This window comes from Megalops cyprinoides, chromosome 1 (genome assembly GCF_013368585.1).
Source record: "Megalops cyprinoides isolate fMegCyp1 chromosome 1, fMegCyp1.pri, whole genome shotgun sequence".
NCBI classification, from domain to species: Eukaryota; Metazoa; Chordata; class Actinopteri; order Elopiformes; family Megalopidae; genus Megalops; species Megalops cyprinoides.
Window position 1 is genome coordinate 7,315,569 of NC_050583.1, and position 22,658 is coordinate 7,338,226.

At 51.5% G+C, this 22,658-nt stretch overlaps 2 protein-coding genes across 2 annotated transcripts; one reads left to right on the forward strand and one right to left on the reverse strand.

Annotated features, from left to right (window-relative positions):
* The first annotated feature begins 824 nt into the window (after window positions 1–824).
* slx4 (SLX4 structure-specific endonuclease subunit homolog (S. cerevisiae)) lies at window positions 825–14,965 on the forward strand. Its single transcript, XM_036541976.1, is given in 13 exon segments — window positions 825–857; window positions 1,564–2,154; window positions 2,978–3,164; window positions 3,476–3,691; window positions 4,890–5,137; window positions 5,606–5,907; window positions 6,335–6,530; window positions 7,088–7,419; window positions 8,077–8,246; window positions 8,664–11,146; window positions 12,893–12,986; window positions 13,323–13,628; window positions 14,463–14,965. Coding segments are annotated over 12 exon segments (5,382 nt in total). The 5' UTR covers window positions 825–857; window positions 1,564–1,673; the 3' UTR covers window positions 14,830–14,965.
* A 1,266-nt stretch (window positions 14,966–16,231) lies between these two features.
* On the reverse strand, window positions 16,232–22,454 carry LOC118782902 (MAPK regulated corepressor interacting protein 2-like). The gene is made up of 5 exons (XM_036536526.1): window positions 21,900–22,454; window positions 21,367–21,436; window positions 19,810–19,943; window positions 18,640–18,786; window positions 16,232–16,588 (listed from the first exon to the last, which is right to left on the reverse strand). Exons 1-5 carry the CDS (start codon window positions 21,952–21,954, stop codon window positions 16,518–16,520), a joined length of 477 nt encoding a protein of 158 aa, XP_036392419.1. The 5' UTR covers window positions 21,955–22,454; the 3' UTR covers window positions 16,232–16,517.
* Window positions 22,455–22,658: the final 204 nt, after the last annotated feature.

A 22,658-nucleotide genomic window follows, 5' to 3' on the forward strand; every position in this document is an offset into this window, starting at 1 on the left:
TTCTGAGCTCAGTAAATCTTGATTTGATGACATCAGCCACACCAGAGTACACGGCTGGATGTGGACTGTAAAAGGCTTAAGATTTAATTAACTACTTATACAGCCATTAATCAAATATGAGTGTATTAATAAATAAATATTCTAAGATTTAAAAAAAAAACTGTTGCCAGCTTTCATAGAGCTGACACAACAGGTCAATAACTGCGCGACTGAGTCCCTAAGGCCTAATGTTTGAGAATTCAAATGCTGATTGTTGTCGTTTTTCTCATAGACGTAACACATCGTCGATACAAGGAAACAAGTGGCTGCCAAAACAACATCGGCCTTTCCTTAATCGACTCATTGAAAACTTTAATTCAGCACACGAATTCCATTAAACCAGAGTAATACTCAATGAAAACACGGCACTGTTCTCCGATTGTACAAATAAATAAAATTAAATTCATATATAAATTTAATTTCTAATGAAATACAAAATTCTGGTTGCATCAGCAGGCATATTCAAGTTTTCTTTACTCTGTAAACCTGCAGTACACCGGGATTGTCCTCTGCGTGCGCGTACCACTTCCAGTAGAAATACTTTTAACGTGTTGGACATTACATGAACCATACATATTAAAATGGCACAGACATAGCAAGCTAAGTTTTTTCTGTAATGTTATCGATGTCAGGAGCCACCTTCCAGTACAATTTATACTGCAGATCAGGTTCTGAGTTTTTTGGTACTAAGTGGTGAAGTCAACGTTGCATCTGCTGCAAAGTATTTCAATGTAAACCACTGCCACGTGATTATTATTTCGCGCGTCGACGCAGACGCAGATCACGTGACAGGAAATGGGAAGCAAAAGCGGTTGAGGGTGAGTGTTTGAATTGTGTAAAATGTATCTTTGTCTTTTTTATTAATCGCTATCGTACATGGGCTTAATTTTCAACCGCAGGCTAAGTTTTCCGGTGGCACGGTTGTCGTTGCACTCACAGACCGTCAACGTTTTGTAACTCGCTGACTAATTTCTTGCTGATTTTACATTTGCTAGCTGACGTTTGGTTGATAACAGTTAGTCTATAATGTGTATAATGTAACTATTATAGACACACTGTACAATGTGTACTACAGTGTAACGTTAGGTATTCTAGCGACCGACCTTGCTAGTCAAAGTGTGTGACAGTTCTGAGTGCAAGGATTTTTTTTTTTATACCGAAATGTAATTACAGCCACTGAAAGCGGATAGCAGCAGCTAGCTAGATGAGATGCACAAATGTCTATCTGCTAGATTGCTGAACAAAGGAAATACAATATTAGCAAGCTAGCTACCACACACCTCCTGTGCATGAATAACAAGTGCCAGTGATAAGTATATGTATATTTTCTGTCTGTAGCAGTACATTGTTCAATTTCCCTTTGCTACCGTTAGCTACCCTAGCTAGCAGGTTGTGTGATCCCAGCAGTGGCTGTAGTATGAGGGATATGAGAATATGGAGTATTTGCTTACTGTTACCCATTGCTTGTTGGTTATCCTTCATTCGAGCGGTTCTGACTCAGTTTCGTTACACCTGGTTCCTCAGGTGGGGCACCGTTCAGTCACTCGGAACTGAGCAGCGGATCGGTGATGCGTGAAAGTCGGCGTTGACGCGCGGGGCGCAAGCGGGGGGTGAGAGTCAGAACCGGGCTCGGGATGGACGACTCCGACCCGGAGTTCGCGGACCTCTGCTCGAAGCTTCTCAAGAGGGTCCGCAAGGACACCGCCAAAAGGGAGGAGGGCAGCCAAAGGCTGACGCAGAGCCCCCGTCCTGCGCCGTCCCAAAGCAAAAGCTTAGCGAAAAAGAGGAAGCCGAAGAACGAGGCGGAACCCGACGCGCGGAGACAGCTGGACCCTCCGTCCCGCGCGCGGTGCGACGGAGGACGGGATGTTCGCTCTGTTTCCCAGGCAACCGTGCCCTCCGCGCCGGGCCCGAAGGAGGACGGGCCGGCGGGTTTGCAGGGGAGTCAGAGTCAGAACGGGGTCGTGCGGGGGTTGGGGGTTAAGGAGAAGGTGCTGCGCAGGATGCAGCAGTTTAAGTGGGTCAGTCCAAAGAAGCTGGCGCGCGCGGAGACTGCACAGCCCGAGAGATCGAGCCCGGGCACTGACCATGCTGCCGTCCCGTCGTCACGAAACGGTGAGACCTCCTTACCATTTCCATCCTGGTACGTTGGCGTCCACATTCCTAATGTCCATTAGGAAGTTAAAGATAGTGTCCTTCTTAATTAATAAAATGGGCTGCCTTCACATGAGGGGAAGTTTTGGTGGCTGATATTCTGCACTCGGGTATACGTCTTTGTGCTAAATCTGTGCCCCTTATCAGATACAGATAGGGTTAATAACAAGTTAAGACTGTTTAAAAATATCTCATTTTCCAAGGATGGCGAAAGCACTCCGGATACATAGCAGTTTGAGCCATTCGAGGTTTTATTGGAAGCAGAAACTGTACAGAGAGGGAGCCACCAGCGGGCAACTTCTAGAAAATCCTGAAACAGCTCAAAGTACACATTCACGGCACTCATAGTGCTAGTTCCCTCATTGTTTTTGTAAGGTGTTTCCCCTTCACTCGGGTCACAGTTCACACACAGAGCCACACTGTAGCAGGACATACAAAGGAGAAAGGTGAAAAAGAAGGAGGTGAGGGTGATTCAGCCTTGCCCTCTCAGCGGGAAAGGAAACGTTTCATCATCCATGGTCAGGCTTTGGAGCAGACCCTTGTAAATGACCTGATACCAGCTTTTTATTTGGATTGTGTGTGTGTTTCTGTATCTGTTTATGCGTGTGTGTGTGTGTGTGTGTGTGTGTGTGCGCGTGCGTGCGTGTGTGTGTGCGTGTGTGTGTGTGTGTGTGCGTGTGTGTGTGCGTGTGTGTGTGCGTGCGTGTGTGTGTGTGTGCGCGTGTGTGTATGTGTGCGTGTGTGTGTGTGCTTGCGCGCATGTGTGTGTGTGCGTGTGAGACAGCAGGCCCTCCTCAGGGGCCCCAGGGGGACGAGGCCCTGGCCCTCAGGCTGCAGCAGGAGATGGACAGGGAGGCGCAGGTGGAGGTGCAGCCGGTGGACCTGGAGGAGGCGGGCCTGTTCTTCTGCCAGCTCTGCCAGAGGGACCTGTCGGCCATGACCGCCGAACGCCGCTCCCAGCACATGAACAGGTCAGAGCCCCCGCGTCCCCTCTGTGTATATGCGTCTATATGAGTGCGTACAGCAGGTCTGAGTTCCTGTGTCTTCATCACAGCTGTGATCTCTACGTATGCATCACCATATAATTCATCACAACCAAAATGTCTGCCTGTTAATTGTCATTACATATGTGTACAACAGGTCTCTTCATCACAGCCACAATGACAGATCAGTGTGTCTTCACCGTAGCTTGTAATCTGTAACAGGGAGTGTGAGATCAGAGCCGTGTGCAGTGTGTTGACCCCTGTGTGACTGGCGAACGCGCCCTCTCTGCCGTCCCAAGGTGTCTGGACCAGAGCGAGGACAGCGGGCCACGCCCCCCGGCCCCGCCCGCGGTACCCGAGTGCCCCATCTGTGGGAAGGGGTTCAAGTCCCAGAAGAGCCGGGCCGCCCACCTGAAGCGCTGCTCCGCAGACATGGGCGTGCCCCCTGCCCTGCTGCTGCAGGCCCTGCAGAGGCAGGCCGCCGAGACCGCCAGCGACAGCGCCGCGGGCCAACCGTGAGTGACCGCGGCTCGGCGTGCCACAGAACATACAGAACCGCAAATGACCGCAGACCGGTGTGTTAGAGAACATGCAAAACCATCAGTGACCATGGATCAGTGTGTTAGAGAAGGTGTAGGACCATGTAATGTAATGTAATTGTGTAGAACTGTGGGTGACCGTGGCTGAGTGTGGTAGAGAATACGCACAACCGCAAATGACCGCAGCCCAATGTGTTCTAGAACATATAGAACCGTGTCTGATCCAGTCCGGAGTACATGAACATGTGGAACCAAGAGTGATTGCAGCTCAGTGTGTTACAGAACATGCACAACAGTGAATGACCACGGCCCACGGTAGAATACATAAATATGTAGAACCATGAATATCCGTGACCCATTGCATTAGAGAACAGGTAGAACTGTGCATGACCATAGACCAGCATGGATTACATGAACATCTAGGACTGCAAGTGACCACAACTCATTGTAGTAGAGAACATAGACCCATGCAAGACTGCAGCCCAGTGTGTTAGAGAAGAATATTAAGAAGCTACAGGGAGAACAGCCGTCTCCATAATAGACAGCACATGTCTGGTAGACAAAGAGGAAATTCAGATCAACCCCATGGCCGAAGATGAAGTACTGTTTCTGTTAGTCTAGCTACCGCAACCTGAAGATTTTCTCTTCCTAATGTGTATGTAGTGTTCTTTGCATGTATCTTCTTTCATGAGAGGAAAATCAGACATTAAACACTAAATCTTTGTGTTTGTATTGCAAAGCACAGTTTCTATCAAAAAGTTTTTTGACCTTTTGACCTCCACCTCACCTGCACAGTCAGTTGTGAGCACGTTTGTGTAGCAGAGCTGAAGTGATGCGTAAAGCCTTAGGTAGCGGGTAGCAGGTAGCCGAGTGGTTGCAGCGGCTACGTCACTCCCCCTGAGACCTGGTTAAGTAGCGTTGTCGCCGACAGGCTAACGGCAATTTGCCTTTAGCTCAACTGGCAACGACGCTGGCTTTAAGGGGTTGGCAGCGAGCAGTAAGAACCTCAGTTCGAAACTCACTCGCTCGCTCGCCGACCCACGTAACATTATATTAAAAACACAACGCAAGATACCACCCGTTACATTTGCACTTGTTTCCATTTAAGTCTTTTATTAGAGGATTATAGCAATTATATTCTGTGGTGATTACTTTGTACCCCTCCATTATCCAGGCCCCCGGCAGCAGGTTCGAAGAGGAGGGCCTTATCGGACCCGAACCGGCCGCCCAGGAAGAAGCAGAGGAAAAAGGCTCCGCCCATGGATGAGGACACCATGGTGGCGCTGGCCCTTTCGCGCTCCATGGAGGAGCAGAAAGAGAAGGAGAGGGAGCTGGAGAGGGAGGCCCTGCTGACTGCTCCTCCCGCTGCTCCTGCTCCTGCTCCTGCTGCTGCTGCAGACCTGCGCTGGAGGTCTGATGCAGGTGCAGAAAAATGCCGGCGCTCTCCTGAATCCCTGCAGCTCGAGCCGCAGGGGGTGCTCTCTTTCGTCTCTGAAGTGCGCTCTCTGACATACGGCACAGACAGCGACAAAAGCCCAGCGTTGCTGAAACACAGTGGAAGTTCCAGATTTAGTTTCATTACATTGCTTTACATTATTGCCATTTAGCAGACGCTTTTATGCAGCGCAACTTAGAGAGGTTACAAATTATATATGTTACCCGTTTATACGGCTGGATATTTAACTGAGGCAACTGTGGGTTACGTACCTTGCCCTAAGGTACAGCAGCAGTGCCCCAGCAGGGAATTGAACCAGCAACCTTCTTGCCAGTATGGTTCACTTTCCCCAAAACCTGATCTTAATATGTTGTCATGCAGCTTTATGAAGCTCTGCACTGGTGCAGCAGAATGTGTGCAGTGTGACTGACTGCCCCTCCTGCTCCGCTCTGCAGGGAAGAGGCGCGGAAAGAAGAAGAAGAAAAAAGGGGATCCCCCCACGCCGCCCCCTCTCCTCCTCGTGCAGGACCCCGGTGCCGCCCTCGCCCGGCTGCAGGACAGAGTCGCGGCCCTGCTGCTCCGCGCGCGGCCTCCCACCCCGCCGACTCCCGCCTACCGCACCAGCTCCCTCCCGGGTTGGGATGGTGCTGCCCCCCTGTGGCAGAAGAGTGCGCTGCGGGACGGAGGAGCGAGCTCAGTGCAGGAGTACTACACCCCGGAGCTCAGTCCGCCCATCGAGCCCTGGGTGTCGACCACGGTGAGAGCCTCCGTCTCCCTCGTATACTCTCGCTCGAACCCTTTCCACGCGGTGCCACCTCTGCCTGCTGTTAACATCCCTTTCGCCTGTCTCATTACATTACGTTGTCATCATTTAGCAGACGCTCGCTCTTCTCCAGAGCGACTTACTTACAGTAGGTTACTGTTCTATCCATCTATACAGCTGGATATGTACTGAGGCAATTGTGGGTTAAGTACCTTGCCCAAGGGTACAACAGCAGTGCCCTAGCGTGGAATCGAACCGGCAACCTTCCGGTTATGAGCCCTGCTCCTTACCACCACGCCACACTGTTGTCTCCTTATCTGCCGGTCCCTGTCTGTGTGGTCGATGCTTTGCTGTCTTTCTGTCTCTGTCTCTGTCTCCATCTCTCTCCCTCTCTCACCCTGCTCTCTCCTGTCCACCCCAGCAGGAGAAGCAGAGTGTGGCCGGCCCTGTCCCGGCCCCACTGACGCCCTCGGTGGAGCTCTCCCGCAAGGACGGTGACCCCAGCTCCGTGTCCCCCAGCCCCCGGGTGGGCAGTCAGACCCTGTGTGACCTGATGGAGCTGGCAGAGGAGGGCATGACCCTCACCCAGTGGGGTTACACCCGAGGCCCCACACAGGGTGAGTCCCCCCACATACACTGACGGGCACACACATACTCACAGACGGACAGACGCTCACACGCTCACACGCTCACACTCACACACACACACACTCACACACTCACACACTCTCACACTCTCACACTCTCACACGCTCACACACACACACACACACACACACACACTCTCACACACACGCACTCTCACACACACGCACTCTCACACACTCACACACTCACACACTCACACACTCACACACTCTCACACTCTCACACTCTCACACTCTCACACTCTCACACTCTCACACTCACACGCTCACACACACACACACACACACACACACACACACACACTCACATCCACACAGTCACAGACATGCACAATACAGGGACACACACACATGCTCTCAGAGGCACAGACATGTACAACACACCAGGAACAGATATCAGGTGAAGAACACTGACCGTAAGTAAACCAGGACAGGCCTACGGTTGCTATTGTGCTCCACGGTTGTGAAATTCAGCCCAGACTGAAGCCTTAAAATATTACCGTGCTTTTTCCCTCCCCTTCCCACAGATAAAGAGGCCAGCGTGGCCGACCTTCATCTCAGCGGCTTCGTCCCGGAGAGCACAGAGCCTGCAGTGGCCACTGACAGCGCAGTAAGAGTGCCTCTCCACCTCCTCCTCCTCCTCCTCTACCTCTCTCTCTCCCTCCCATACCTCTAACTACGTGCCGTTGCATTTGCACACCAGCCCCAGCAGGTGGCGCTGTCCAGGCTGGCCGCAGACCTGAGCAGCATGGTCAACAACCCGCAGCTGAGTGACGTCCAGCTGCAGGTAGACAGCGGCGAGGTCTTCTTCGCCCACTCCTTCATGCTGTACGCCCGCTGCCCCCTGCTGGTCCAGATGGTGGGTGCGCGCCTTTGACGGTTTATTTGTACATTTGTGATTTCTAATTTTGTTTGTTTGAGTGACGTAAATGCCATGGAAAGGACGTACACATTTACAGGGACATTGCGTTATGTGTAACACAGTATGGAATAAAACCACAAAGACAGATAAGAAGTGTGTGTGTGAGTGTCTGAATGTCAGTGAGGTAGATGCAACCATGTGAGTGTGTCAGCGAAATGCATGCTCCTGCGTCTGTATCAGTGGGGTGGAAGGTACCCTGGTTGTGTGTGTATGTGTATGGGTGTAGTGTCAGTAAGGTAGATGCGATCCTGTGTGTGTGTATACGTGTGTGTCAGTAAGGTAGGTGTGATCCCCTGAGTGTATGTGTATGGGTGTAGTGTCAGTGAGGTAGATGCGATCCTGTGTGTGAGTGTACGTGTGTGTCAGCAAGCTAGGTGTCATCCGCTGAGTGTATGTGTATGGGTGTAGTGTCAGTGGGATGGAGGGTACCCTGGTTGTGCGTGTATGTGTATGGGTGTAGTGTCAGTAAGGTAGGTGTGATCCGCTGTGTGTGTGTGTACGTGTGTGTCAGTGAGGTAGATGTGACCCTGTGTGTGTGTATACGTGTGTGTCAGTAAGGTAGGTGTGATCCCCTGTGTATGTGTTGTTCCTCAGGTGCACGACTCTGGCTTTGGAGTCCAGGAGGAGGGCATGGCCAGCGCCCAGCGGGTGTTGCTGGGCGAGGTGCCCCCCGGGGCGGCACACGCCCTGCTGCAGTTCCTCTACACCGCCCACTGCCCCCTCACGCCCACGCTGGTGCCACACGTCCAGGAGCTGGCTGTCAGGTCCGTCATGTGACTGCCGCTCCCCCAGGGGGCGCTGTCCGTTTCCACAATGCGCTGATCAAACAACCGGTTACCATGAATAAAGCCTGCAGTCCAGCTCAGAATGGGATTGAGCTGCTACCTGCAAGGGACAGGGTTGAATTTTAACGGCTGGGGTAGATGACGTTAACTGTAAAGTGAAAAGCCCACAGCGCTGTACCAACTAATGCAATTTTTAGAGGTTTTGCAAATGAGCCTTATGCTTTGTGTGTGTGTATGTGCATATGTGCATGTATGCCTGTGTGTATATGTATGTGTGTGTATGTATATATATATATATATATATATATATATATATATATATATATATATATATATATATATATATAATATGCGTATAAGTGTATTTATGTACACGTGTTGGTGTTTGGTCTCCAGGCTGGGTCTCCCTGAGCTGGAGCAGCTGTGTTTGCGCTGTCCGGGGGGAGTTGCAGCGGAGTCGTGGGTGGAATTTCGGGAGCAGGAGGAGAACGAGGAGGAGAACCGCGGGGAGCAGAACTTCCTGGAGCTGCTGCGTTCCATGTGGGAGGAAGAGGAGGAGGAAGGGGAGGAAGAGGGGGGTGGAGGAGGAGAGGGGGGAGGGGCGGGGGTGGAGGGAGGTGGAGAGGGCGTGGGAGACGGGCTCGCTCTCGGAGATGGGGAGGACCTGGGGGAGGAGAAGGTGGACGAGGACGAGCTGGTGGAGATCTACCAGTTCGCAGCCACGCAGAGGAAGATGGAGTCTGGGAGAGAGGGAGAGGAAGACAGCAGAGAGGAGGAGGAGGAGAGCAGAGAGGAGGAGGAAGAAAGCAGAGAGGAGGAGAAGGAGGGAGAGGGAGGGAGTGCTGGCACAGAGGCTGATGATGAGCAGGAGGAGGGAGCAGGGAGAGAGAAGGGAGCTGAGGTGTTACAAAGCCAGTTTTCCTGCGTCAGGACCAAGGAGCCGATTACAGATACAGCAAGAGAGGAGGCAGACACAGGTCTGACCTCACATTTCCATAGCAACATCTCCAGCACACATGGAGGAGGGGTCAGCACCAGTCAGGTGGCAGATGAGGGGATGGACCAGGCCGGCAGGGGACCGGATGGGGCGTCCCAGCCCAGCCTGGGCCACAAGGCCGACACCAGCCTGGACAGGAGCTACAACCGCCTGTTCTCTGAGCCCTGGGGCGAGTACATGGAGCCCTCCCAGCAGAGTGCCCGGCGGTCCCAGCCGGCCGGGGCGGGGGGCTCCAGGGGAGGGGGTTTGGGGGCCTGCAGCCCCCTGTGTGGTACAGGGTCTCGGCTCCAGTCGTCCCACAGCGAAGCGGACGTCATCGACCTGTCCGTCAGCCCGCCCCTCCTCCCCAGCGCGGGGCTGTCCCCGGGAGAGGCGGGCGGGGCCTCGTTCGTCGCCGGGGGTCTGAGGGGCCGGTACAGCCAGACGCACCGCTCGCCGGAGCGCTCGCCCCTCCCCAGCCGCGATGTGAAACGGGAGAGCCAGGGTCGGCGATCCAGCCCCGACCGGCCCGAACCGGAGCTGATCGTGCTCTCGGATTCGGGAGAGGAGTGCGACGGGGATGCCGGGAGCCCGGCTGTGCGGAGGAGTGCCCCCCCTCTGCCCGGTGGCACCTCCCAGGCCCCCACCTCCCGGGATTCGGCGGGCGGGTGCACGGTGGAGGCCGACGGCTCGGCCGAAATGTCCTGGCTGATCCCGGGGACGCCGGAGCCGCCCGGCCGGGCCACGCGGGGGGCCGGCACTCAGACACACCAAAGCATGCGCCGCACCCGGCTCTTCCCCAGGGAGGAGTCCGCCCCCGGCAAGTCTCAATCTTCCTCCTCCTCTTCCTCCTCGGGGGAGGCCTCGGCCGTCGCCGAGCCTGCTGGTGCGTCTCAGAGCCCCTCCCAAGTCCGGCGCAGCGCTGTGGGCACGGTGGGGCCCGGGCGGAGACCGGCCGGCGGCAGCGTCCGCAACCCCAGCTGCGCCTTAAACCACGAGAGTGACGCCTCAGATGAGCGCAGCAGTGAGCGCTCCCCCATATTCACAGCCCCTTCCTCCCAGCCCAGACGCTCAGGTACGGCCAGAGGGTCCCTCCTGAACGGGACACTGTCCCACGGCGTCCCCCCGCCCGCCAGCAGCACCCCTCTCCCCCCTCAGGCCTCCAGGAGCTCCTCGGCCCTCTGTGAGCAAGAGCGCCTCCTAGAGTCCCCGCAGAGCAAAGGCAGGTCCAGCTCAGGGGAGAGCCCGCGCAGGAGGGGTCAGGTGTCGCTGTGCCTGTCCCTCTCAGACTCCTCCCCGTCTCCGCAGAAAGACACGGGCGCCGGGGGGCGGGGCCGGGGGTTGCCAGAGCAACGCAGGCTGTCCGCAGAGTCGAGGCACTTCCACAGTCCCGAAGGGGGAGCGGTTTCACAACAGAAGGAGAGGGAGGGAGAGAGGAGTAAAGGAAGAACCGAGGAGGAGAAGGAGGGAGAGAGGATGGAAGGAAGAACAGAGGTAAAGAAGGAGGAAGAGATTATGGAGGAGGAGGAGAAGGAGGTGGAGGAAGCGCAGTCTTTCCTTCAGCAGAGCTTCGGCACGATGGACCCGCCCATGGCGTTTGACGACTCGTGGGGGCTCTGTGAGATGCAGGGGCTAGCGCCCCGCTTCAGTCTGAGGCTGGACTCCAGCACAGGGGTCAGTCCACCCGAGCGGGGAGCAGGAGAGAATGGGGCACAGGACATCCGAACACCTCCCCCGCCCCCCTCACCCCCCCACGAGCGCAGCAACCCCCACACCAGCCTGCTGGACTCCAAGATCTGGGATGACTGGGAGGGAGAGGAGGAGGAGAGGGTGAGCCTTCCTCTCTCTCAGAGGGTGGCCTCAACAGCCCTCACAAAGAGAGTAAAGGAACTAAAGACGCCAGGTATTGCCTCACACTGTTCATTACCTGTTCATTACCTCTCACTCTGTCTGTTCATACCGCACACTCTGTTACCTCAACGGACACAACCTTGAAACGCCCAAAAAACGAAACCAAGCTCCAGCTCCCAAGTCGCATTCCTTTGCCACTACACCACACATAATACATATACATAAACATAGTGTGGTGGAAGTAGTAAAGAGCAGGGCTGGTAACCGAAAGGTTGTTGGTTCAGTTCCCCACTGGGGCGCTGCTGTTGTGTCCTCGATAAAAGTGCTTAAACCAAAATAGCCTCAGTAAGTATCCAGCTGTATAAATAGATAATAAGTAAAACTGTAACCTATGCAGGTCTCTTTAAGAGCGTCTGCTAAATGAGAGTAGTGTAAATATGTAAGGTAACACATACATACATGTGTACACATAGACTGTACCTATACAGATACACATCCATATACACTATATGGCCAAAGGTATGTGGACACCTGACCATCACACCTATATGAGCTTATTGGACATCCCATTCCAAAACCGTGGGCATTAATATGGAGCGCCCCCTCCCCCCTTTGCAGTTATAACAGCCTCCACTCTTCTGGGAAGGCTTTCCACAAGATTTTGTGTGTCTGTGGGAATTTGTGCCAATTTAGCCAAAAGAGCATTTGTGAGGTCAGGCACTGATGTTGGACAAGAAGGCCTGGCTTGCAGTCGGCGTTCTAATTCATCCCAAAGGTGTTCAGTGGGGTTGAGGTCAGGGCTCTGTGCAGGACACCGGAGTTCCTCCACACCAAACTCGTCAAACCATGTCTTTATGGAGGTTGCTTTGTGCACAGGGGCACAGTCATGCTGGAATAGAAAAGGGCCTTCCCCAAACTGTTGCCGCAAAGTTGGAAGCATACAATTGTCTAAAATATCTTTGTATGCTATAGCATTAATGTTACCCTTCACTGGAACTAAGAGGCCTAGCCCACAATTCTGGTAGGTAGCGCTCTCCTGGCATCTGCCAAACCCAGATTCGTCCACCAGACCGCCAGATAGTGAAGCGTGATTCTTCACTCCAGAGAACACGTTTCCACTGCTCCAGAGTCCAGTGGCGGTGTGCTTTGCACCACTCCAGCCATCGCTTGGCATTGCGCATAGTGATGTTGGACTTGTGTGCAGCTGTTTGACCATGGAAACCCATTTCCTGAAGCTCCCAATGTCCTCTTGTTGCAGCCAGAGACAGTTTGGAACACTGTAGTGAGTGATTCAACAGAGGATAGGCGGTTTTTACGTGCTACGCGCTTCAGCACTCGATGGCCCCTTGGTCTACCGCTTCATGGCTGAGCTGTTGTTGCTCCTAGACACTTCCATCTGACAATAATAGCACTTACAGTTGACCGGGGCAAATCTAGCAGGACAGAAATTTCACAAACTGACTTGTGGTGAAGATGGCATCCTATGACAGTGCCACGTTTAAAGTCACTGAGCTCTCCAGTACGACCCATTCTACTTCCAAGGTTTGTCTATGGAGATTGCATGGTTATGTGCTTGACTTTATGCACCTGTTAACAATCAGTGTGGCTGTGAAACACCTGAGCTCAATAATTAGGAGGTGTGTCCACATACTTTTGGCCATGTAGTGTATATACACATGTACATGTACACATCCATGTGTGTGTGTGTGTCTGTGTGTGTGTGTGTGTATATAGCTGTCCAAATGTGCAGTCTGGTGACCATGTTCACCTTGTTTTTAACTCCTGGCCCCTCCCACAGTGGCAGCATGTAAGAAAGGCCCGCTGGTGCCCATCACCCCCATGCCAGGGTTCTCTGACATGGACACCCCCGAACTGAAGAACCGGCTCAACAGGTAGGCCCCCTGTCGCTTGACAGCAAAAGATGGGTCACCCTAAAGTTCCTAGATTTGTTTCCTCCAAAAAATAAACCCAGGGAAAGCATTTGGTTGAATGTACAAAGCATTCACTAGTCACTCTTGTGCAGGACTTATGTCCTCAGTTTACCTGAACCTAATCGTAATCCGTGCAATCATTTGGGGAGGGGGAGATTAAACTGATCTGGGGTCAGTAGGTGTATGTGGGGGGAATTTTCCCACAATGTTCCCATGTTTGGTGGGAGCGTTTTTAAGCAGACTGCCTCACGTGCCCTCTGATGCTGCTGACAAACCTGTTTCCTCCCCCCTGCCCAGGTTCGGGGTGCGCCCGCTCCCCAAGCGCCAGATGGTCCTGAAGCTGAAGGAGATCCACCAGTACACCCACCAGCTGATGACCTCTGAGTCTGAGGACGAGGGCTCCGCCCCTCGCCCCTCCGCAGACCCCGCCCTGAAGCCCAGCTCTGTCTCCCTGGCATTCAAGCAGCCGGAGAGACCCGTGGCGGGGGTGTGGTCCAAGGACTCCCCCCGGAAAGGAGCGGGGCGTGAGGAGGAAGGGGAGCGGCTGTCGGCCTCTCAGGGGTCCACGGCCTCTTCCACTGCGGCCAGCGAAGACTCGGACAGGTGAGGTCTGCTCTCAGAGCGCTGTTCCAGCACGCTAACGCATAGCCACAGAGCACTGTGCACACTCTGACAACCCAAACAACACTGTCACAGAGTACCAACGCATAGCCACACACTCTCACCGCCCAAACAACACTGTCACAGAGTACCAACGCATAGCCACACACTCTGACCGCCCAAACAACACTGTCACAGAGTACCAACGCATAGCCACACGCTCTGACCGCCCAAACAACACTGTCACAGAGTACCAACGCATAGCCACACGCTCTGACCGCCCAAACAACACTGTCACAGAGTACCAGCGCATAGCCACACACTCTGACAACCCAAACAACTCTCACAGAGTACCAACGCATAGCCACACACTCTGACCGCCCAAACAACACTGTCACAGAGTACCAGCGCATAGCCACACACTCTGACCGCCCAAACAACACTGTCACAGAGTACCAACGCATAGCCACACACACTAACACTAGCACTGTGAGCCAACATACACCTATACAGCACTATCACAGTATGTACACAGCATGTACCTAAACAACACTGTTCCACTACACACTCAAATGGAAACTGCATAAAGACAAATTCACATGTCACTGTGTGCTAACACACCCACAAAGTACTGTCACAGAGTACCAACATTCACAAAAACACTGTCACCACACGCACAAATAACACTGCCTACCAAACAATACTTACTGGGTACCAGTTCACCCCAGCAACATTATCACTGTTAGCGGTCTCCCCTGTTCTCCATATACACAGGTGCTTCTTGGCAGGAGTGAGTAACCTGACAGTCACCTACACCTCTCCACCTCTCCGTTACAGGTCCAATCCGGAGCTGTGCCACCTGTCTGACGACGGCGACTCGGACAGCGACGAGGTGACGGCCTCTCAGGCGGTGTCGCGGGATGCACAGAAGCTGCAGGCGGTGCGCTGCTTCATCCAGTCGGACCCGGAGCTGTACGGCCGGGTCCTGCAGTACGAGCCACTGGTTCTGTCCCAGCTGCAGGCCCGACTCAGGGCCCAGGGAATCCGCCTGGGTGCCACCAAGCTGCTGGACTTCCTGGACTCCCAGTGCATCACCATCACCACGGCCAAACCTGCTAAGGGCGGCCCCACCCGGGGGCGGGGCAGGGGCAGAGGGGGCGGGGACAGGAGGAGGAGGGGAGGGGCGACTAAGGCCTCAGACTGACCCAGAGAAAAGGGAACCGCACAGATGAAGAAAGAGGAACTCTCAGCTGAGGGGAGGGCAGAGACAGAGAGAGACCAAGCACAAGCATTGGAAACGCAATTGGCCAATCAGGTCGTGAAGCCATGGCAACTGTGTCTCCAGGTCCAATCAGGGACCTCTCTGCAAGGCACAGCTATAATTGGCTGGTGTCACTGTTGGTAGTGAAACCGCACTGACACAATTTCACTGTGAATTCATGGAGAACTGTACTGTACTTGTGGGTGTGTGTTTGTGTGTGTATAAGATATTTCTTTGAAATGCCTTCTGTTGAGTAAGCCTTTTTGGAGTGATTAACTTTTTCTGCTTCGATTTCTTGAGCTGCTCTGTCAGAGGTTCCTCTCGCCTGTGGTCAGTTTGGAAGTGTTCAGTCACGGTATTGGCCTTTGCCTTACTCATTCAATGCATTATACGTTATACTATTTTCTACTTCTCTTGCAATTGACCATATTGTGGATGTTGTTGCTTAATTTAATAAGGATGTTTATTTCGAGGTGGAATTTCAGAATTATGAAATTAAAAGAACCTGCTGACTTGAAGTAGAATGTTTTGTGTTCATAACGCTTTTAAACATAACTGGAAAACGAGTTGCTCACATGGTTATAATCAATATGGACCACACTACACTGCCAAACCGAAATGGGAAAAACAAAACGACCAATTTAATGTATAGCTTCTTTTGACTGGCTTCCATTTTTCTCAAAAGACAGTTGTATCTATATTTTATGAACAGTCTGCATCATTTTTCATGAGAGATTCTCAAAACACTAACCGCAGCACAATTCCCATGATGGTTAGAGTCTGCTTATAACACACAGGAACGTCTTGACAGGGGCAGTTGACAGTAAACCTAGTGTCTGACTTGGCTTACTTACTTTAAACACACCATTGCCTGTCCAGTGTGTCACCAGACTGTAGCTTTATGGGATTTAAATGACCAGCTTTGGCCTGGACTTGTTAGTTCTGTTCAATTGCTCATAACAGGGGCGTCATGTGGTACTTTTGGATATTAATATGGTGCACATTTTATTAATGTGTCATTTCCTCCACCCCCTACATTTTCATAAAGAAGCATATTTTTTCAGGAAACGTGGCAAGGCAACTGAGAAACAACAAAAAAAAACAAAAAAATAGAATAACACCAGTCAACTTGTGTTACAGTGACCTCATGTGGAAGAAGATAGCAATGCAAAGTTATGAAACAATTTTGAGGCGTACAATCTGCCACGTATAAGCCGTTCCACACTGTGGTTTGATTACCCTAAATCTTTTAACCCCACACTGCATACAGGAGTCATGGAAGTACGTTACTTTTTTTATTTGCTTTTGTTTTTTTATGTAAACACCAGCCAAGTGATACAGACATTTGCTCTCAGACAATGAGGGCTGCTCACAGAAAACAAGAGGATGAATAAGAAAAATCACTGATTGATTATCTTCTGTCCTCTTATTGGCCAGCTGGAGGTCAGCGGAAGTGGGGCAGTAGCCAAAGGTCGGAGCCGCATGAGGGCAACACGGTTGCCGTGGGGGTGTGGGCGTGTCCCACACTCTGTCCGCCCCCTTTTGTGATGCGGCTCAGGAACAGACCACCCCCCCCCCTCGCCCCGGGCGGGTCCGCACAGCCTCGCCCGTTCCGACCGTTAGTCCTGCGTTCAAGACAGGTTGACGATGTTGGCGAGGAAGCGCTGGGCCCACCACTCCTCCAGGTCGATGGGCACAAAGTCTGAAGAGGAAAGAGAAGCCGGCTCAGTAACACACCCGAAAAAAACGAAATCACGCAAGCACATACATGAGGAAATGCATCCAATATCACTGAGGAAAACAGTCCTCTGACTCTGAGGAGAGGTCAGGTGATCGCTCAGAGACACCAACAATCTGCTGCCAGGACATTTACATCTACATTTCACGTCAACAGTATTAGAAGTGCAGCATAACCAAGGTTCAGTAGTTCGCCAGACAAGGTACAAGCTAGCTGGTAGAGATAAAAGTGCATGAAACCATAGATTGAAAATTTTCTTTAATGGAAAAGAAAGTTCACGATATAAGAAATTGCATTAGGTGGTAGTTACTCAGGTGTTCAGGTGAGCACGGAAGAGCTGTGTCTTCAGATTTTTCTTGAAGATAGCAGAATGGATGGAGTGTGGAAGTTCACTCCACTAATGGGGGACAACCGGTGGAGAAGGTTCTGGAAAGTGGCATTTGTGCCACGATGTGACGGGACCACCAGACGCCATTCGCACTATACAGAGAGTAGTGGTTGGGAAGGAGCACAAACTTAGGACCTGCAAGCGTGGCCCGCGTGTAGGTAGGGTCTGAGAAAGGCTAGCTCTTTTTCCACTGAGGTAAATTTGGGAGGTGCAGAACTAGGCCTGGTCAAGTAACTCTGCAGTGGGAGCTCTGCTTGAGCGATCTGACCCACAAAGACATGATTATACTGGCGAGAGATGCGCACGTGAGTTTGCAATAATGACCCCACAGTAGAGCGGTGACAACAAGGGCCAGCACTGGGGGGGGGGGGGTAACTGGGGTCACAAGGGGTTTGCGGACACCATAAACCCCACTTTGTAGTGGAGGCACCTCAAAGGGTTTGATGTGGAGCATTCAAATTTTTCAGTCAGGCCCAAATGTTTCTTGTGCGTAACTATTTACTACCCCTTCTTTCTGGGTCTTACAGCACATTTAGCTGCTCCTAAACCTCCAGGAAAAGGCCTGGGCAGAAGATGTCTCCATCAGGAACTAAAAGCAGCCACAGTGTGGTTCTCTGGACCCAATGCAACACACACCTCATATCCCTGTTGATGGGGTCAGTCACATTTCACTAAATCATTCACTAGCACAGGCAACCTTGTTCCTCCCAAACACTTTCAACATATCCGAATCACTTAACTGAAGGCACTGTGTAGGTAGTCACCTCGTATAACTGTGACCTGGATAACTGATCCAATAAAGTAATTAGAGGTTTGTAACACCGGCTGGATTCATCTGGAGCCAGGACCAGGACAGCACTGTTAGTCAGTGCAGTTTGAGGGGCGATGCACAGACACCATTCATCTACCAAGGAGCAAGCTATCTGTATTCCCACACATATGAACACAGCAACACCATCAGGGACTACAAGACTGGACTATTACAAGGGGGGGGGGGGGGGGGGGGAGAAGGTTTTTTGTAGGGAACCACCATTTTCTGAGCCTTTAAGGTTAACCCGAAATGAAAACCAAGCCATGATGTTCCACCATTTTCTGAGACGACAGCTATTTTACACGCAACGGTGAAACACCACATACAATCAGTGCATATATGTAACATTTGACACTCAGATATCTGACTGTGGCCTCCATTTCGGCTGGCCTGAAAGCACAGCCACAGCTGCTCGGAGCTGAGCTAGCTGTTCTGAGAATGAATCGGAGACAAGTTTGTTTACTGCAGACATTCCGAGGTTTAAACAAAGCACAATAAATAGGACAAAATATCAGCACCGGGGTTGAGCTGGAGGAAAAGAGGAGAAAGGAAGAAAAAAAAAAAAGGGGGGGGGGGGCGGCAGAATGAGTGCAGAGGAGAGGAGTATGAAAGTAAAAAAAAAAGATGAAGAAAAAGCATGAAGGAGAAGGAGAAAGTGTAAACACGGACAGACAGGAGATGCGAGTAGAGGGGAGAGTGCTGTATGAACGCAAGCAGGCAAGAGAAGAGAACAGAAGAAAGGGATGGTGCAAAACTGACAGGAGGAGGAGGAGAGAGAAAACGGCATACAGAGAAGGAGAAACGGCTTTCACTCACTCTTCATGACTGGGCTGGGGTTCTTCTCCGAGTACTGCACTGGTCCCCGACCGTTCTCTGACTGACCGTTCTCCGGCCGACCGCTCTCCGAGTGACCGTTTTCTGTCCGAGTGCCATGTTCAAGCTGCTGCTCAACCTCCTGCCAGGCTACAGAGCGACAGCACACATCAACACACGAACGCACTCACACACGCACGCACGCACGCACGCACGCGCACAGTTCACAAAGCAGACACACAGGCGCACACGTATGTGCACATCCACACCTTAGGACGGTCAAACCCTTGCCTGTCAGACTGCACCATTTAGAATTATAATTTCCTACCAAAGCACTGTGCCCTTTTGTAAAAAAACAAAGCTTTACGCTCTCATTTCTGTCCATACTCGGAAATACCTCCTTCTCTGCTCCATTGTTCTTTTTGGTTATGACTCAAAAAATGTCCATACCTCACTCCTGAAGGAGTGTGCAACTCCTCTACAGTGTGGACCCGATTTTGCCACTGGATCGTGAAGCAACAGCGTCTGCTGCTTCCTGCCGTTTCCTTTCTCTGCCTTCTCTAACATCCCCGTCCACCCCCTGCACTTCAGTCCCTGACTTAAGCATGCCGGCTCCACCGTTTGTTCTGACTTCACCTGCCAGGGGGAGGTGAACGGGATGTCGTATTGGAACAAGCAGTGAAAAAGCCAACAGCAAGCTTCCTGGCAGGTAAAGCTCTGAATTTGCTCGCACACTCACAGGGATGCGTTTGAAAACACTCTGGGGTGGTCAAACACGGATGGCTCTCATAGTGTTATGTCTGTCACAACCAAGGTGTGCCTCATCACCTCTGAAGCATGTACCATACAGGACAGGTGTGCTGAGAAGCTGGGCTCTACCCTGTTTTGAATATAGCCTTAAAGGTATCCATCTGAGGCTGCTGTAGACCAGTTCAAAAATGAGTCATAACTCCCACCTATTTATCCTGCAGACATTTCGGCTTTTCTAGATGGTTTGACTATGAACTGCCTATATAAGTAAAAACCACCACCTGTACTTTTGGCTGCACGATCTGACCTAAATCGCATTCAAATGCCGGTTCCCTTTCAAAAACCTGTAGCCATCTTCGCAAACGAAACCTCATCCCGGTGCATCCCCACGCCATCACGTCCCCGCTTTCACGGCCGCCTCACCTTCATACACGAACCTGACATTCTCCTCGTGTGCCGCGGTGAAGCCCTCCGTCTGCCCGCCGGCCTGCGGGACCGGCTGCGTGTGGTACCGCTTCCCGTTCAAGCGGTTAAACACAAGCTTCGGTGCCGGAAAGCTTCGGGCCAGAAATAAAGACAGAGAAGGGGTGGGGTGGTGGGGACCAAAAGAGCCGCAATGAGAACCAACGATGACAGCGTGAAGGCTAAGGTTTACTGATGTAGCATGCGTATTTTATTTAACTGAGTGACCAGGTACAACAAACAATATCATGCAGACGACAAACCAACTGGTCGTCATTAAAATGAGATATTAAGTTTAATAGCAAGAAATCACGTAAAGGTAGCTACCTAGCAAACCAGATTTTGGGCGAAATTAGCTAGCTAGCAGTTTCAGTCTCATGACTATAATGCCCATAGCTGTACGAAGTCATCTAGTCAATAATTAGAGAAAATGCGTCACCTTTTTGAGATTATTCTAATTTAATTAACGTTGGCTACTTGATAAAACATTCGAACAGTTATAAGTTACCCTGCTAGCTCAGCTATGGGGAAAAATACTGACTTTGAAGTTAATTAGCTAGACTAAGAAGTTAGTTCGCTGCCAGTGCTTCCACACTTAGACACCGCTAGCTAAACTTCCTACCAAATGAACAGCGATATACTAAGTTCGTAAACTCTTATATACTGCGTATAAAGCAAGTTATTTGTGCAGCTAGCATTAGCTAGGCAGTGCATGTTTTGTTTCCAGTAAGACCTTCCTTACACAGCGGCGTTACTGTAGTGATGGTTGCATTACAAAAAGACCGAATGATTCTGCCAAGTAGGCTAATCCAAGCATATTGTTATAACGCAATTTACATTAAATATGACCGGCGCGTTCAAGGTGGTATGACGAGTCCGTCTGACCACAGACCATGTGAGCAAACCAGAGCAAATGTAGGATTAAAAAAACTTAATTATACGCGATAACGTTAGCGGAGATCGAAAGTACGTTTGGATAGAGTGGATACAACGGAGCGGCCTTAAATCTCTGCGGCTTGCCAGCGATAGACAGCAACCAAACTCCTTGCCTGCGCGCTGAAGCAGTAGTCCATCGGCGTCTTTTGCAGGAATTCTTGAATATGCACGATCAGACCCGTGTTACGACATACGTTACAACATTATCTCCGACAGTTCTGACGTCTGAGGCAACTTGTCCAGACACATGAAGCGCCGACAGCTTCATAGTTAACCTTGCCTAGCACAAGGTCACCACATGCCGATTCAATCATGACCTGGCAGGGATTCTGAAAACTCCACCGTCCATATTAAACAGGTGGGTCTGTGTGACTAGCGTTACAGCTGGTTAAGGAAACCAGAAACGACTCATCTGCAAAGTCTAAATTATGGCGACCGTGACGGGTCTGACAAAATTCAAACGTGGCTAGTGAGTTACACCACACGTAGCAATTACGCACCAGACTTGCAGTCAAAAAAGGCATTCCTGTTTTGTAGCAAAGTTATAGTGATCGCTCGCATAGCTATTTTTAGTTAACTTACCTTGCTGTTGACCAGGGGGTTTGTTTGTGCTTCAGGTCGTTGATTTTGTTTTCAATCTGCTGCGTAGGACCTCCAGAACAAAACGAAGACACACATTCTGTATAATACTCAGTCTACAGGTTTACTTAGCTAGATATGATTGATCACATGGCGGACCAAATGAAGTCGTAGGCTACGCGTTCTGGCCCTGGCTAATGAAATACGAATAGGCAAGAGACATGGCCTCAGCTTGAACAGTTGCGATCCCGAGCTAATTGGTTTTGATTGGACCGTAAGTATTATTAATTAGAAAGGACAAAGCGCGTATAAACAGATGTCTAGCTAGCTAAGCAGACAGCATTAATCGCCACTCACAGGAACCCCGCAAGGTTAACTTACGCAAGCCATGAACTCCACGCGTTCCTTCCTCGCTAGTTACAAACGCAGTGAAATATTACAATGATTCGCTGGATCGCTGTTTTTAGCCAGCACTACCAGCCAAATTACAAATGTCGTTTGCTATCAATATGTGCGAGTGATCGACGTATTCTCACCTGTTCTCCGTTGTGTAACAAGTTTGCTTGGACCTCTGGTTATTGTGTACATCATGTGATAGCAAATTCTCCGTGAACTTCAGTGTGGCACGGCAGAAAGTGTCCTAATGCAAGGTTGGAAGTCAGGTTGAGAGAGAAAGAGCAATAGTTATTCGCATGAAATCCCCGCAATCTCCCGGCTTCGTTTGGTTCTCCTGGCGCAGCCACAGTGGAAAAATATCCAAGTCAGCTGCTCCGCGTCGGCCCACCACCTCGTCTCCCTTTAAATGTTGCCAGCTCGCTGGGAGGCTGACATAAGAGCGATCCCGGTATTGTAACGCGTTTCTGTCCTTGAGAATCGAACTGTTATGCGCATTCAGTGGCCAAGCGCTGTCCGTCTTGGTGTAGCTAGGTCAAACGTGCGCAGTCTTCAAATCGCAAATTTGCCTTTTAGCTGTTGTAGCCGAGCCGGCTTGAACGGGACTGCTGTCCCTCTGTAGCCCACTCTGTTCCACCGCTCTCGAGAAATAGTTAACTTTGCTCCTCAGGGGGGCAACCCGGTCGGTGCTGCACCAGTGCTGATGAAACGAGAGATGTCATTCAACCGCTCGGCATACGCCGCTAAAACCCGGCCTGGCCGGCCCACTTGTGACGCGGCCACACGCCTCCGCCAGCGATTTAAAGGAGGAGAGCGCCTCAAATCACGCCGTCTGGCCCTTCACCTGTAAGTCATCGAAAAGGAGGCGTCCATCCGGCAGCGCGGTGCCCCCAAAATACGAC